Source organism: Psittacula echo (genome assembly GCF_963264785.1).
Source record: "Psittacula echo genome assembly, chromosome: Z".
Taxonomy (NCBI): domain Eukaryota; kingdom Metazoa; phylum Chordata; class Aves; order Psittaciformes; family Psittacidae; genus Psittacula; species Psittacula echo.
The window spans coordinates 78,063,407-78,078,051 of NC_137742.1; the positions used below are offsets into that span (position 1 = coordinate 78,063,407).

The following is a 14,645-nucleotide window of genomic DNA, read 5'->3' on the forward strand; positions in this document are numbered from 1 at the left end:
GAGGTGGATTGAAATTGGTCCTGGAGGGTGGTGATCAGCAGCACAAAGTCCAGGTGGACACCCAGGGTGTACGCAGAGGCCAGCACTATTTAACAGTTTGATGAATGACCTGGATGCTGGGATAGAGTTACCAAGTGCACAGAAAATACAAAACTGAGAGGAGTGGCTGAAACACGACGTGTGATTTGCTTGAAATATCTACCTTTTCCTTCTAAGGTATGATTTTGTTGCAAGTATTAGTGTGTACAAATTAAAGTATAAAAATCAATGTTGCTATATTAACTTGAAAACTCCAGTCATATTTCAGGAATGGATTATCAAGGTCCTCAGGATACTCAGTTCTAGTACTGGTACAGAAAAGTGCTGGTAAGCTAGCAGACTGATTATTGTGGTGATCAGGCCCTGAAATAGTAATTTTAATCTTAAAATTTCAGTCTTTTCACCTGCTTCTCAAGCCAGCCTCATACGAAATCAGTTCTTCTTGTTAGGATTTCCTTTTTTGTTAAATAGTAATAGCTGTTCATCCTCAAGCCCTAAATGTCTGGGGGGGGGTGTGGGTGTTTGTAAGTATACACTTTTGTTGGGGTTGGAATATACTAGTTAGAGAACCATAAAACAACCTAGGTTTGGAGGGACCTCGAAAGATGGTTTGGTCCAATCTGTGGTGGGAAAGGGAACATAACTGGTATTATCTAGCACCCTGTCCAGCTGCATCTTGAAAACCTCCAGTGAGGTTTTCCTTCCTCCATGGGGAGGTTGTTGCAATGAATGACTGTTCTCACTGTAAAACAAGAAGTAGTATGATGAGGTCCCTCTGAGCCTTCTCTTTGCCAGAGAGAAGAGACCTAACTCCTTGTCTTTTCCTCATAGGGCAGGTTCTCCAGCCCTTTTATTATCTCCTGACTCTCCTTTGCACCCTCTCCAGTCTGTCTGCATCTTTCTCATATCATGGGGACAAGAACCAGATGCAGCACTTCATGTGCAGCGTGGCAGCTGGGTAGAGTGGAATGATCACTTCTCTATCTGCTGGCAATGCCCCTCTGGATGCAGCCCAGGATCCAATTCGCCTTCTTTGCTGCAGCAGCACACTGCCAATCTGTGTTCATTTCCCTGTCCACTAGGATGCCCAGGTCCCTGTCAGCCAGGCTGCTCTGAGCCCCACAGATCCCAGTCTGGACTGGGCTCTTTGACTGTGCCATCTCAGGAGCAGGAGGACCTTGTACTTGGCTGTGTTAAACTCCTTAGTGTTCTCACCAGCCTGCTCTTCCAGCTGCCCAGGTCTCTACAAGATGGCTCTGCCTTCTGAAGTGTCCACCTCACCACCCAGTTTGGTGTCATCAGCAAACTTGCTGATGATGCAGGGGGTTGAAACTGGATGAGCTTTAAGTCTCTTCCAGCCCAAACCAGTCTGTGATTCCATGATTTTGTGCTGTCTAAGCATTGATGGAGATTTTTTTGTTGTTCTTTCTACTCTTTGGATGTAAATATCAGAGAAATGTCCTTATTCTAAAAAGCAAAATTTTATCAAGCCTCTCTAATAATCTTCTTGTTCTATATTCAAATCTAGAACAGTTTGGTTGGGGTTTTTTTTATTTTATTTTTTTTATTTTTCCTTTTCGTAGTTCTAGTTGTACACACAATTCTTTTATGTCACACGGTTGGATTCCTTGTATGGATTGTACTGTCTAGGTTATATTCCCTTAATGTTGTTCATTGTGCATGTGGGAAGTGTTGGGCATCTATTAACTCAGGCACTGTCCCTGTCTTTGATATCTAATGTATAACTGTCAGGGATTCCTCATTATAGAAGTAGTTACCTATACATGGGCGTGATGTGCCTCTCTAAAGAGACATTCCAGGCTGCGAGAGGAGGTGAGAGTGGAACACAGCACAAAAACTTGTGCTTGGTTAGAGGTGGTGAGTTGAAAGGAGGAGGAACGTGAAGGAGCCTCTGGTACATTTCATGAGAGGAATGACAGGCAAGATGATAGTCTCAGAAATTCATTGATTGTTGCCACAGAGTATCTGCTGGTTTGTGTAGCAGTATTAACATTGTTTCTGTAGTAGTTACTCTTAGTTCAAACAGAAAAAAGGCCTGGTTTTAACCTAAGGGCGCAAGTTGGAAGCTTGTGAAAATGGGAAGTTTCTTGCTAAAAGCTTTAATGTGTTCCAGAATTCACTTCCTAAGCTGATCCTTCAGTAAGAAAATGCAAACTGTTTCAAGAGGTGTTTTTCCAGCCAGATTAGCTATATTTCATCTGCTTATTTGTGACTTTGCGAAAGTGAGATAGGCAATCAATCATTCTTCTTGTCAATAAATATGTATCAGGTAGGATTGGAACAAATCTTTTGGCTGTGTTGGATATTATGCTGTTGTCTCACCTCTGTTTATTAAAGCTTATAGCATTGTTACAGCATTTGAAACTTAGAACCTTTCTTCATTAGTGAAGTTATTTAAGTGTATTGCTTTTTGGCTGTATGTTTATCTTGTTCTTTCATCTTTGCATAGTCTTTTTGCTAAGATGTACCAAGGTTGTTTGTTGATCTCTTTTGTTCTAGCCCAGAGTTGATGTAAACGCTGCTGAAAATGTTTTAGTGGCTTCTTTCAGAGGTGTTTGCAGATGACACAGTTATCAGATTGGATACCAAGGTGTGCCTGTGGTGTAGTTAGTTGTCTGGTTCCTAGCCTTGAAGTGTGACATGGTTCAGTTTTTCACTTGCTGTTTCTAAGGGGTTTTGGAACAGCTGAACAAGAAAAGCACAGTTATTCTTTGTTAGGCTTGCATGGGTATGTGCAACACTGATGAGGCCACATCCTGAATCTTGCATTCAGTTCTGGGCCCCTCACTACAAGAGAGACACTGGATTGCTGGAGTGGGTCCAGGGAAGGGCAGTGGAGCTGGTGAAGGGCCTGGAGCACAAGTGTGATGAGGAACGGCTGAGGGAACTGGAGGTTTAGTCTGGAGAAGAGAAAGCTCAGGGGAACCTTATTGCTCTCTACAACTACCTGAAAGGAAGATGAAGCCAGGAGGTGGCTGGTCTTTTCTACCAAGGAACAAGTGATAGGACAAGAGGAAACAGCCAGAAGCTGTGCCAGGGGAGGTTAAGGATATATTCCTGGATATTAGGCATAATTTCTTCTGCAAAACGGTAGTCAGGCATTGGAACACGCTGTTCAGAGCAGTGGTGGAATCACTGTTCCTGGAAGTGTCCACAAATTGTGTAGGTGAGGGCCTCAGTAACATGGTTTAATGGTGTCCTTGTCAGTGCAGTGCTGGGGTAAAGGTTGGACTTGATGATCTTAAAGGTCTTTTCCAACCAAGCTGATATTATGATTCTGTGGTAACATGCCTTGTGCTGCCTCTTAGAAAAATGCATGGGGATGCAAAAGGGATAAAAACCCCACCCTCTCTCTCCTAGAACAGTGTCTAACACTTGATTTCATGCTAACTGGACAAAGAACACTTAGTTTGCTTCAAGTTAGTTTCAACTCCTGTTCTGTTATCTTAAAGCTGCATTCATGTAGTAGCTCATACATATTTGCAGAGCTTTTTCTGGCAGGAAGTTTTTTGTGATGTGGGAACTGCAGATGCTTAGCCAAAATTTGATTACTATTGACTGGTAACTAACAGGACAGAAGAAGGATATGAATTTAGTGAAGTCTGAGTGAAGCTTACCTTAATTTAATCTCTACAAATAATGTGCGTAAAGGAGGTAATGCAGCCTTACAAATCTGGCAAAGATGAGGGATAAAGTGTTAAAAGGCAGAGTTTGGATAAAAATGGTAAAACTAAGAATGCATTTTAGGCTGAGAAAAACTGCAAGACTGAAATGAAACTTGAATGGTGAATAGAGCATCAAGTCTTCAGATGGAAAACTTGAGGGGGGGTTTGATTGGTGTCAACAGAATAAGAAGAAACAAATCAGAATATGGGATATTTTGCTGTGGGTTTGTTTTTTTTTTGTTTGTTTTTTGTTGATGGTTGGTTGGTTTTGGGCATTTTTGGTTTTTTTTTCTAACCTTTGTCTTCAAGAAGCCCTACTTGAGGTTTCTTTGTGCCATTTGAAATTGAGGATTTTCCCAGTTCAAGGTAGTTGTTCTTGCTGTCCTTTTATAGAATCGTAGAATGGTTTGGGTTAGAAAGGACCTTAAGATCATCCAGTTCCAACCCGCCTGCCATGGGCAGGTATGCCTCACTCTAGACCGTGTCGCCCAAGGCTCTGTCCAACCTGGCCTTGAACACTGTCAGAGGCAGACCATTCACGACTTCCTTGGGCAGCCCATTGCAGTGCTTCACCACCCTCACAGTAAAATGGGAACAGAGCTCATGTTCTCAGGAGGCGGTAGCAAGAATTGGTACCATGTGCAGGGTACTAAGGCAGTGACCGAATTGGTAGGAGGGGAGTGCTGACCATGACTCGTGGAAATTTTCCATTCCTCCCGTGGATTTTGTTGAAGCAGCAAGGTGTGGCTCAGCAGAGCTTTGAGTGAAGTGGATATGGCATTTGATGACTGTTTTTCCTGTGCACCATAACTTTTTCTAGACGGAAATAGAGGTCTGCACTGCAGCTGTTTTCAACACCTACATTTGTATTATGTCGCTGAAAAACACTTTTACACCCCTTCAGCACTCTCTCCTGCGTTTCCTGCTCCCTTACCTACTGCATTCCTAAGTAAAAATTTCAGCATACTGCAACAGCAGAATCTTTTAGTGGAACAACAAAGCTTCATAATATTTGCTTTTTCCATGTGTAAAAAAGAAATATGTAAATAAAAGGATTTGGTTGAACAGTGTGACATGCTTCCGCACATAATAGCAGCTGCCTCCTTTCAGATGATATATATTCACCATCTGCTACCTCTTTGTAAAGAGCCTGTGCCTTGCATGGACCTTGTGGGGCATCCATATTGGGGGACAGAAGTCCTGTTGCTGTACCATGACCTTGTAAAGGGTTGCAGTGTAGTTGCATTCCTACCCACAGTAGAAAGTGCTTTTTGGTGTGACTGGGTGTCTGATAGCCAGCACCTTCCATGCATTGATGGAAAATTAAGGAGCTCTTGTTTGTAGGCTGGAGATAACAGCTCTAACTGCAGTGCAGCTCATTTCATGAGGTTAATGGCTTGTGGGTGTAGCTTGAGGACCACTCCAGTGCAGCTCTGTGTTGCTTGTATGGATACGTAAGCTGTTTCTGACACTATTGTGCCTGCTTCTGCCTGTTTGCTATGATTAACATTGTGATACACTGGGTTGGAGTTCTGAACATGCTGCTTTTGATTTAAATTGGCACATGGGAGGGCATTCTTGCAGAGCTTCTGACTGGCTTGTGAAGCATGGGAGCCTATTATTGGTATTTTCTTAGAAGCAAAATACAGAACCATTCTAGAGGTTTTGTTACAGCAGTTAAATGCATGGTTACAGCAGTTAAATGAGTGGTCACAGAAGCAAGCACCTAAATTGTGATATATAGTTGGTAATTGATTGAATCACTCCGTAAGATTATGTTGTAAGGCTACTTGGTTTTCTCTTTTAATGTGCCTCATAATAGCTATTGTATTGTCAGAGCACTAGCTGTGATTGAGAATGTCATTTAATTATGTGTGCTCAAAACACTGTGGATTGTCAGCATTTAAAAATTTGCAAAGTTGACGTTAGAAATACAAAAATGCTCCTAGGAAGGACTAAGCAAGCAAGCAGAGGTGACTGAGTAGAAATAATAGGGATTGTCTTTGGCAGTGATGGTGCTGGTGCACACATTATGGTTTTGAGTGCACACATTTGGTCACAGCCACAGGGGCAACTTCATATTCACAAACAGCTAGATACCTTCCTACCCAAACCTTAATTCCTTTAATGAGACTCGTAGTGTACTGTAGGTAGTACTTAGGACTCCCTTTGATGTCTGCCCAGAAGCTATATTCAGTGTAAATCAAGAGATCTGGATCAGCATTGCTTCTGACTGTGAGCACGTTAAACTTGAAACTGTCACGGTTACAAAATGCCAGAATTGTTGATCCTGACCTATAAAACTTGAAGAGGGAAAGGTAGTTTCTTGTGATGTTTTTTCAAAAAGCACTGAACTTGATCTTCATTGAGATACCTGATTGGGGAATAAAGCCAGAGGATCTGGATTTATTTTGTTTCAGAATTTATGGTAGCCTGGTGCTTTCCTTCTTAGTGTTCTGCTCTCTGTTCTCTAATGAAATTACAAGTAGGGCAAGTCCTGTAGTTTAGTTATTTCTGTTGTGCTTCTTTTAATGCTGATAATACAACTTAAGTGTTACTAATTTTTTTTCACTACTATGAATTTGTGCTCAGTACGTTAGCCAGTATTCAGAGGAAGATTGATCTATGGATGTATTTCAAAGCAATAAAATCTCACAACCTTTGAACTGAAGTGTTAAAAAAAAAAAAATAAAAAAGCCAGTCTTTAATTGAGCACTTGATTTCCTTAAACCAGATTGAGTACTGTAAAAAAAGTCTTTACTGTTTGCTATCAAATTAGTTAATGATATAAAGTTGCACAATGCTTTTTCATATAATGTGGAAAACAGGTGAGGTGATACCTGGATGAAATATAAGACTTGCGCTTCTAAAAATGAAGTCTTTCAACACCCTTAGGCTGTGTATTGCTTGAATAAAGTGGTTCTGTCTAGTAATGTAATTCTGCTCTCTGGGAAAATGCAGGATTTTTTTCATCAACAAGCGTTTTGCGTACTGAATTGGTGTCTTTAAAGTTTGTACTTAAGTGTGTATCCGGTTTATTAAAGATGTATTCTACCTTAGAGACTTCCTGAGGATATCACTTCCTCTGTTTTCTGCTGTCATTGCTCAATATTAATGGCTTCACTGCCATATGTATCTTTATATCAGTTGGTTGTTAAATTCAGTACTAATACTTATTTCTGTAGTGGTACAGGGTAATTTGGGCATTACATTAATCTGTGCAAGCTGTAAAATACAGTTCATTTCCTGTCAGCTTTTAATATTTCAGATGTGCTCAGTGACACTGAATTTGACTGCACTCAGCAGTTAACTACGTATTTTTTATTTTGGAAAACAAACCTTTTCTGAAATGGAGGAGCAAATAATTTAACCCTGCTTCAGCTTTACCACGCAGTGTCTTCTATTAGACTTAATGTAAAACTGTTGAGTGGGAGAGCATCTCATCTATCTATCTATCTATCTATCTATCTATCAATCAATCATCTATCTATCCATCTACCTATCTCCTGTTCACTGTTAGAGCAAATGATCCAGTGTATGGGATATTCCAATATATATTGTTGTCACTAGCAAGGTGTCCTTTTTTTTCAAAGCTTCTGGTCTTAAAATTGGAACACCCAAGTTTGTGCTATATTTGTAAGAAATCCCTTATAGAAAATGTGAATGTTTTGTTGCAAGCAATCTGTGCCTGTTTTCCTAGTATATTTTTTATTAGTAATTTGCATTCTTAATAGCAGTCCCACCTTCCCATTTTGAAAGCGTGCCTTTGTCAGTGTAATGCAACGTGTCTGTTGATAGAGTTAGGATTATTTCTCTCAAATGTGTGATAAATAGGAACAGATAAGTCCTTAGTGAAACTATTGTTAGTTTAAAATAGGCTTTGTGGAATGTTGACTTCAACGAATTTCATGATCAGGAAAGTTCCTGGAATGTTATGAGGCAGGATCTGGGCCTGCAGCAGCCTTGAGTTGTATGTTGTACAGACACAGCAGCACTTTTTCTGATTTAACTTGTTTTGATCAGGACGAGGAAGAGAAGCAAAAGAGAGCCATACTAGCAAGCACAGAGCTTTGCCAGGGTAAACAGTATCTGTGTTGGTGCTGCTTTTGCTGGTATGAATAGTACTTACCGGTTTGGTCTACCTGGTTTTCATTCTGACAAAAGCTCTCAAAGCTTTTGCTTCCTTTTCGTAAATAAATAAATGCTTCTGGTTAGATTTTATCAACAGCCCAGCTATTAATTTTTTTGGAACTGTAATCTTGTGCACTTTTTGGTATTATCATGTATATTAGTTCAAAAGGCCATTTGCATCTGTCATTCAAAATGCATTTTTTGTGACTCGTGCAAGACATATGTGAACTGTCAGAACTAAAAAGCAAATGTTGTGAAGTGGTAATGGATTTAAATTGTCTAAAACAGTGGCTCTATGGAAGCTGATGTTTTCTTGAGTGTAGAAATGAAAGACTGAATTAAGCATAGCTAGTTGATGGATGGAGAGCCAATAAGTTACTACAGTATGTAGTTCTGGAACATGCTGTGGCTGTGAGGGTGATGAGAGCAATGCTTGTGTTTATATTTGAATGGTGCTCACATTGCTGTTGCTTTGGTCTTTTTTCTTTCTTTTATAAACCTGTTGCTTCATTTGGAGTAGAATGAGTGTCCTGATGAAAACTGTGTATATAAGCTGAAGGTAAGGCAAATGAATGCTTAAATGGTAACAGCCTAACCTTTACTTCAGACTGAAGTGTTTCTTTGTCATGTTTTGCAGTCTGTGATTTGCCACACATCTGCACGTGCTTTTAATTGACATTGTGATTAGGAAAGACTGTTTTGGGCCTGGATGGTGGTCTGGTGACTGCTGTCACTCCAGTTCAGTGCAGGCTTTGCTACAGCAGCATCTGTGACAGCCTGGAAACAGGTTGTTACAATTTATTTCTTAGTTTATGCTTTTATAAAATCCAGCCTGTGTAGGCTTAAAATCAAGTCTTCCAAGTCCGATCACTCACTTCTGGTTCTCTTTATTTAAAATAAGCAAATTAAGGAGGAGAGAAAAGCTCATGGTATATGGATTGAGAATCCACCCTTTGGGTGCTTCATGGGGAGAAGCAATGTTGGAAAAACTATGCTGCCTTAAAAATACTGTTTCTTTGAAATAAGTAAACTAGGAGGCTGAGCATGTAAAGCTGCTATAACTTTAAATCAAAGCTTTAGAGTTACATCAGTTCTGACTGAAAGCTTTTGGTAGTTTTATAGGTCTGTTCTGTCAGAATATACAAAAACCTGGCATTCTAAGGGACATCCGTTGTTACTCTCTTTTTCAGGTGGTATCATGGAAAACTTGACAGAACAATTGCAGAAGAACGTCTTCGGCAAGCTGGGAAACCTGGAAGTTACCTTATTCGAGAGAGTGATCGGAGACCAGGTTCATTTGTGCTTTCATTCCTTAGTAAAACAAATGTCAATCATTTTAGGTGAGAATTAAATGTTTTCTTTTAAAATACTGTAATCTACTTTTGGGTTTAGAGCACGATAGAGTACAAACAGAAAATAATCATTGTATTATAACAATATGTATTATAACAATATGTTTATTCTTGCATGGTACAGCTTTTTACTACTGTTTAATTGTTTCAAGATATGCTGTTTAAAAATTATAGGCTAAAGAATAAAAATGTGATCAAACCCCAACATCTGGCTGTTGAAGTGTATTCACAGAGGTTGTGAATATGCTTATAACAACATGTAGGTTTTATTAGTTAGTCTAGGTGATTGAGTCTGTTCCGTAGTAGCCATTGTATCTCACAAGACTTACTTAAGTGCTGGCACATGTGGTTGCTTCCTTAATTTTGAGGGAAAACCCTGCCAGAAACCAAAACCCTCAAAACCCAGGAAGAAATAAGGAGAATTATGTATTTATTCATCTGAAGGTTTGCTGGAAACAACCTCAGTGTGTGCTAGAATTAGTTGTTCTAAATACAAGTAACTCTTTATCCAGTGTTCTAACTAGGATTATTTTATCATTTCCAAACTGTGTACATTAGTAAGTTCATTTATTCTTAGTGTAAATCAGGTGTATTGAGAAGAGGTTGAGTTAGTCAGCAAATGGAATATTTTCATCTTTACAAAACAGAAAGCAAATCAGAAAGCAAATGTTTTTGAAAGCAAATGTTGCCTTGATAGCAACAAAAAAATTCAAAGCCATTTCTTTAACTTCTGAATGTTGGAATTATACAGAATGCTAACATATGAGCCACTATGTTCATGGTTTGCAAACGCTGGGAGGATTTGGTTGCATCTGCCGCGTGAAGAAATGTGGTTAGAGGTCCTGATGTACCATTAACATGAAAGGCATAATCCTCTTAAGTGCAAACAATATAGCACACAAATAATATCTTGTTTGCATCTTGTGATCTGAGATACAGTTTCAGCTTCTCAGCGTTGGGTAACTGGTTACTATGTAGCAGTAGCAGAAAAGTAAACTGTGCTAATATTTGCTTCCTAGTGCTGTTTTAGAGTCCTGGATTAATTTTAATAACTTACATTTATAAAAAATGTCCCTCATATTTTGTTCCCTAAAATTCTTATTTTTCACATTAAACTTTTATTAGATTTCCGTGGAACTGAAATCCCAACATTTTAGATGAAAGTGTCTTAAACTATTTTAACAGTTTTGGTGCCTCTTGAAAGTTGCATACAAACATATATGCTCATGCAGCATATGACTGATTTGCAGCATATGAACCTTCAAAACTAAATCTTTTATTCACTGAAGTGTTACCTTTTCAGTGAGTCAGTGATAGAAAGGATTTTGAAGGAAAATAATTATCTTTTAATCTTTTCCCTTCAGAATTTTCTGTGATTATGGAAGTCTTTCTGTATTTGCTAGCTCAGTGTTCTGAAGAAAGGTTTCACCTAAGATTGAGAAAATAATCTGAAACGCTGCATTTAATTTAGAACCTAATGTATTGAATAATTTAGCAGGAAATCTCACAGAAAATGTCAAAAGATCTAGCCTATGCCCTTAAAGTTACGTTGTTTTCTGACTCGCCTTGCGGTGCTATATGCCTAAAAGCTTTAGATTTCATCTCTGAAGATTCATCTTTGTAAACATCTTACATCATTGGTTGGAAAAAATAATTAAGTTCAAGAATTGAGAAGGAAGATTTAAATAGTGTAGTCATTTAGGATGAAGAATAAGTTTCTTAGTAGTTTAACATTTGGAATTTCTTCTCCCCCTTTTGTTTTTGGGTTGTTCACAAGCATTCTGAAAAGGTCAAATACTAAGAAGATTCAAATATGGGGTTTTTTTGTAATGTATTTTGAAATATCATTAAGATAATTAGCATCTCATCTGGAAACTGGAGAGACAATTAACATCAGCTTTTAGATTTTGTTGGGTTTTTTGTTCCTTTTTTTTTTTTTTTTTTTTTTTTTTTTGCTATTTCCTAACACCAAGATTTGCTTAGCTTGGTAGTAATTTGTTTCTTAATTTCTTATATTTTTGTAAGGATGGACTGCTGTCTGATCTCTATGTTCTGGAAAAATCTAGGTCTGCTTGATGCCATCAGTTTACACAATGTGATTATTTTTTTGGACTGTCTGGTCAAAGATATTAAAATTGTTTCGGATTAAGTACTTCTTCACTTTTACGAATGACTCTTCAGTTTAACAGGAATGTTTTAAATACTGTTAACTCTTTTACCTAAATAAACAATTCCTAGCTGCTTTCAGAATTAGTATTGCCTAGTAATGTGAACAGACTTGGTACTTCATGTTTTTGGTATGTCAGTGCATTTACAAGTCTCTGTATTTTTAAGAAAAACACAACCCTTTAAGAATAAAATGTATGGTTTTCTAAGAATTTGGGGTTGTGTTAAACTACTGAAATGTTTTTTTTTTTTCCACTAGCAATTGGGTCTAGGAGATATGTTGATTATTCCAGTGTAATTTCTTAACTTTTAATATGGGTACTAAACTAACTGTAAGAAAGTGACTGATTTTTGAAGGTGATTGTGTTCTGCGTTGTATAATCATGTGCCATTACTTGCTGTTAGAATATTTTAATACTTTGCTGAATGTATATAGGCTTGTTAAGAAAGGTATATGCCCTGCAACATAGTGGAATATTACCTTATGTCAAGCTGGTTTTTCTCATTAACAGGATTATTGCCATGTGTGGAGACTATTACATTGGTGGGCGTCGTTTTGCTTCACTTTCGGACCTAATCGGTTATTACAGTCATGTGTCCTGTTTGCTGAAAGGGGAAAAGCTCTTATTTCCAGTAGCACCTCCAGAGGCAAGTACCAAAACTGTTATAATAAAATTTCTAAGTGTCTTTTATTTCATTGTTGGTAACTTTAATCACCATTCACAGTTTTCTTTGGAAAAATCATGATAGAAAGTTTACTGTAGTTCTACATAGGCTCAGCATAAGTTGAAGTGTAAGGAATATAAGAGTGCATTCTTGCTGATACAAAGTAATGGTTAACACCCCCCCCCAAACTGCTATTTCATGAAAATGTGTAATGAGAGAGCTAGGTATCAGGTGTTGTGTTTATCTCCAAATGTAATAGCTTTGGGAGTAAAGAGAGGTAAACAAGAAAATGTGCAGTTCTTGGTTAGTAAAGACCACCATGTAATGTAACCTCTACTCTTTTGTGATATTTTGTCTATCTAACAGGATTTCAAAGTACACATCCTGAAAGTAACTAAAGTTTCTGAAAATGGGGCTTCTTCCATGTGCCCATCTGAAACAACAGAAGTAATTAAAATAAAGCTCGCCTGCCAAACAGAACCTAAACAAACATGTTTCTGAATGTTAAACTTACAGAAATTTCCATTCTTTAAGTGGAAGAAAGTTTGAAAGTACACTTTTATGGGATTTATCATAGTGGTAGTTTATTTTGAAGATGATAAGCATACATTATCTATCATGCTAGAAATCAAAACAAAATGAGAACTCTTGTAGCTAGCTGTATGAATTATACTTTTCTAGCTCTCAGGGGTTTTGAGCTTTGAATATCTAAAATGGGCAAGGGGGGTAGAAGTGACTGTTCCTAGTCTTTTGACTCAGAATAATCTAACAGTGGGAAGAACGGTGTTACACTAGAACGAGGGAAAAGTACTACCTTTGCTGTCTTCTCTTAAATTGTAGCCTGTTGAGGACAGAAGGAGAGTTCGAGCAATTTTACCTTACACCAAAGTGCCAGAAACTGATGAAATAAGGTATGTTTTAATGATAGTAGTGGTTGTGAAATTCTTAAGAGTATTTATAAATACTAATGATTTAAGTATATGTTCATGCACAAATGCTATCCAGTTGCATCCCAACACAGGTTAAAGGATGATAGCTTTTTCCTGTTGGAAATAGCAATAGCACTTTCAGGGCATTCGTGTTTGTATTAATTGTAAGGAAATTACATTAGGTTTATTGAAGTAAAATTAGTAATGTTCTTATTTTGAAGTACGCTTCATAAAGCCTTACGTTTTTTTTTCCCAGAAGGTATTTATGTATGAAAGAATCATGTGCAGAAATGCCATGTGTTACAATGTGAAATGAATGAGCAAGGCTTCTGTTCAGACTGCCACAGAACTGATAGCAGATAAATAGTTCAAGCCAAACAAGTTCTGACCACTAGACAGTGGTCAGAGAATGTGAGCATTGACTGCTTGTAAATGGAAGAATAGAGTAATTAATGCTTTCTTCGAGAAAAGAAGAACGAACCAATGTTAAAGAAGCTTTGCCTTGTTCAGTGTTCTAGTATTCGTTTTCTTACCTGTGCTTAGAAACTTGGTGACTGTTCTTTCTAAGTTCTCTGTCCATAAAATGGAGCAAGAATGATTCTCCCTTCCATTGCCTTCACATCCTTCCCCCCTTTTGGGAAAACTCTGTGTTGAATAAAATGATAATTTTAAGTGTGTAATCTCCCATAATTTTAAGATCTTAAAAAATTACGGAATTGCAGGTTTATCTCTCATATTCTTATACTTTCTGTTAATTGTTATACTGTATCAATTTGTAATCTCTCTAATGAGACAGACTCAGTTGATTAAACACACCGATTGAATTGGAAATGGGCTTGGTTTTGGCAATATTAACCTAAGATACAGAGAAAGATATATGAGAGCTTTATATCCTTATTGAGATGGAAATTATTTCAAGGCTCACTGTCCAATCCTGTTTAACCTCTTTAAAGGATGCTGTGAGGATATTTGTCTTTGAGATTGTTTTCCAGATTAGAAGGGGGTAAAACAGAGAAAGGACTCTCAATTGCACATTGCAAGTAAGGCTTCCTACTATCCGTAAGAGCAAAAAGATAGATTGAGACCATTAAGTGCCTACCAACTTGAGAGGAAAAAAACATTTTATTACAGTGCTATCATAACAGAAATTTTAGAAAATTATACTTCTCTCTCTTGTTTAGGATGAAATTAAAATGCGAAGTTCTGTGCTTGAGTTTTGAGATCTACATGGCTAAAACAGTTACAGTTCTGTTCGTGGCATAGCTGAGACATGTTAATGCTTCTTGTTTCTGCTTTTCTTGTAGCTAATCACATGGCTTCTCTGGGAGCTGTTCTGTACTCCATTTGTAGCGCTATTCTTCATATGTGAGAACATAAAGAATATCATGTTCTAAGAGATTTCACAAACTTTTATTATATGATACTAATTTTCATGAAAGGAGTATTATTTTCTTACAGACTATTAAGGGTATCTCTGGTTATTTTGCTTGTGTTTATTAATTGATCCCTCCTGATAAAAGAACAGTATTACTGTCTTAATATTGCTGTATTATTTTTGTTTTATGCATCCTTAGCACACTTTGAATTTGGTGGAACTGAAGTATATATTAGGTACTAAACATAAAAGTATAAGCTCGTATATAGTAACAGATTAACTGTCAGGAAAAATACACATC

General features: G+C 37.7%; 1 protein-coding gene across 1 annotated transcript in view; it reads left to right on the forward strand.

Moving 5' to 3' along the window:
- Positions 1–14,645, forward strand: part of RASA1 (RAS p21 protein activator 1) — a 57,365-nt gene that overhangs the window by 6,327 nt on the left and 36,393 nt on the right. The window contains exons 2-4 of the mRNA XM_080636948.1: positions 9,047–9,196; positions 11,887–12,022; positions 12,881–12,951. Of these exons, the coding sequence (XP_080493074.1) occupies positions 9,047–9,196; positions 11,887–12,022; positions 12,881–12,951 (357 nt within the window). The remainder of the gene's footprint in view (positions 1–9,046; positions 9,197–11,886; positions 12,023–12,880; positions 12,952–14,645) is intronic.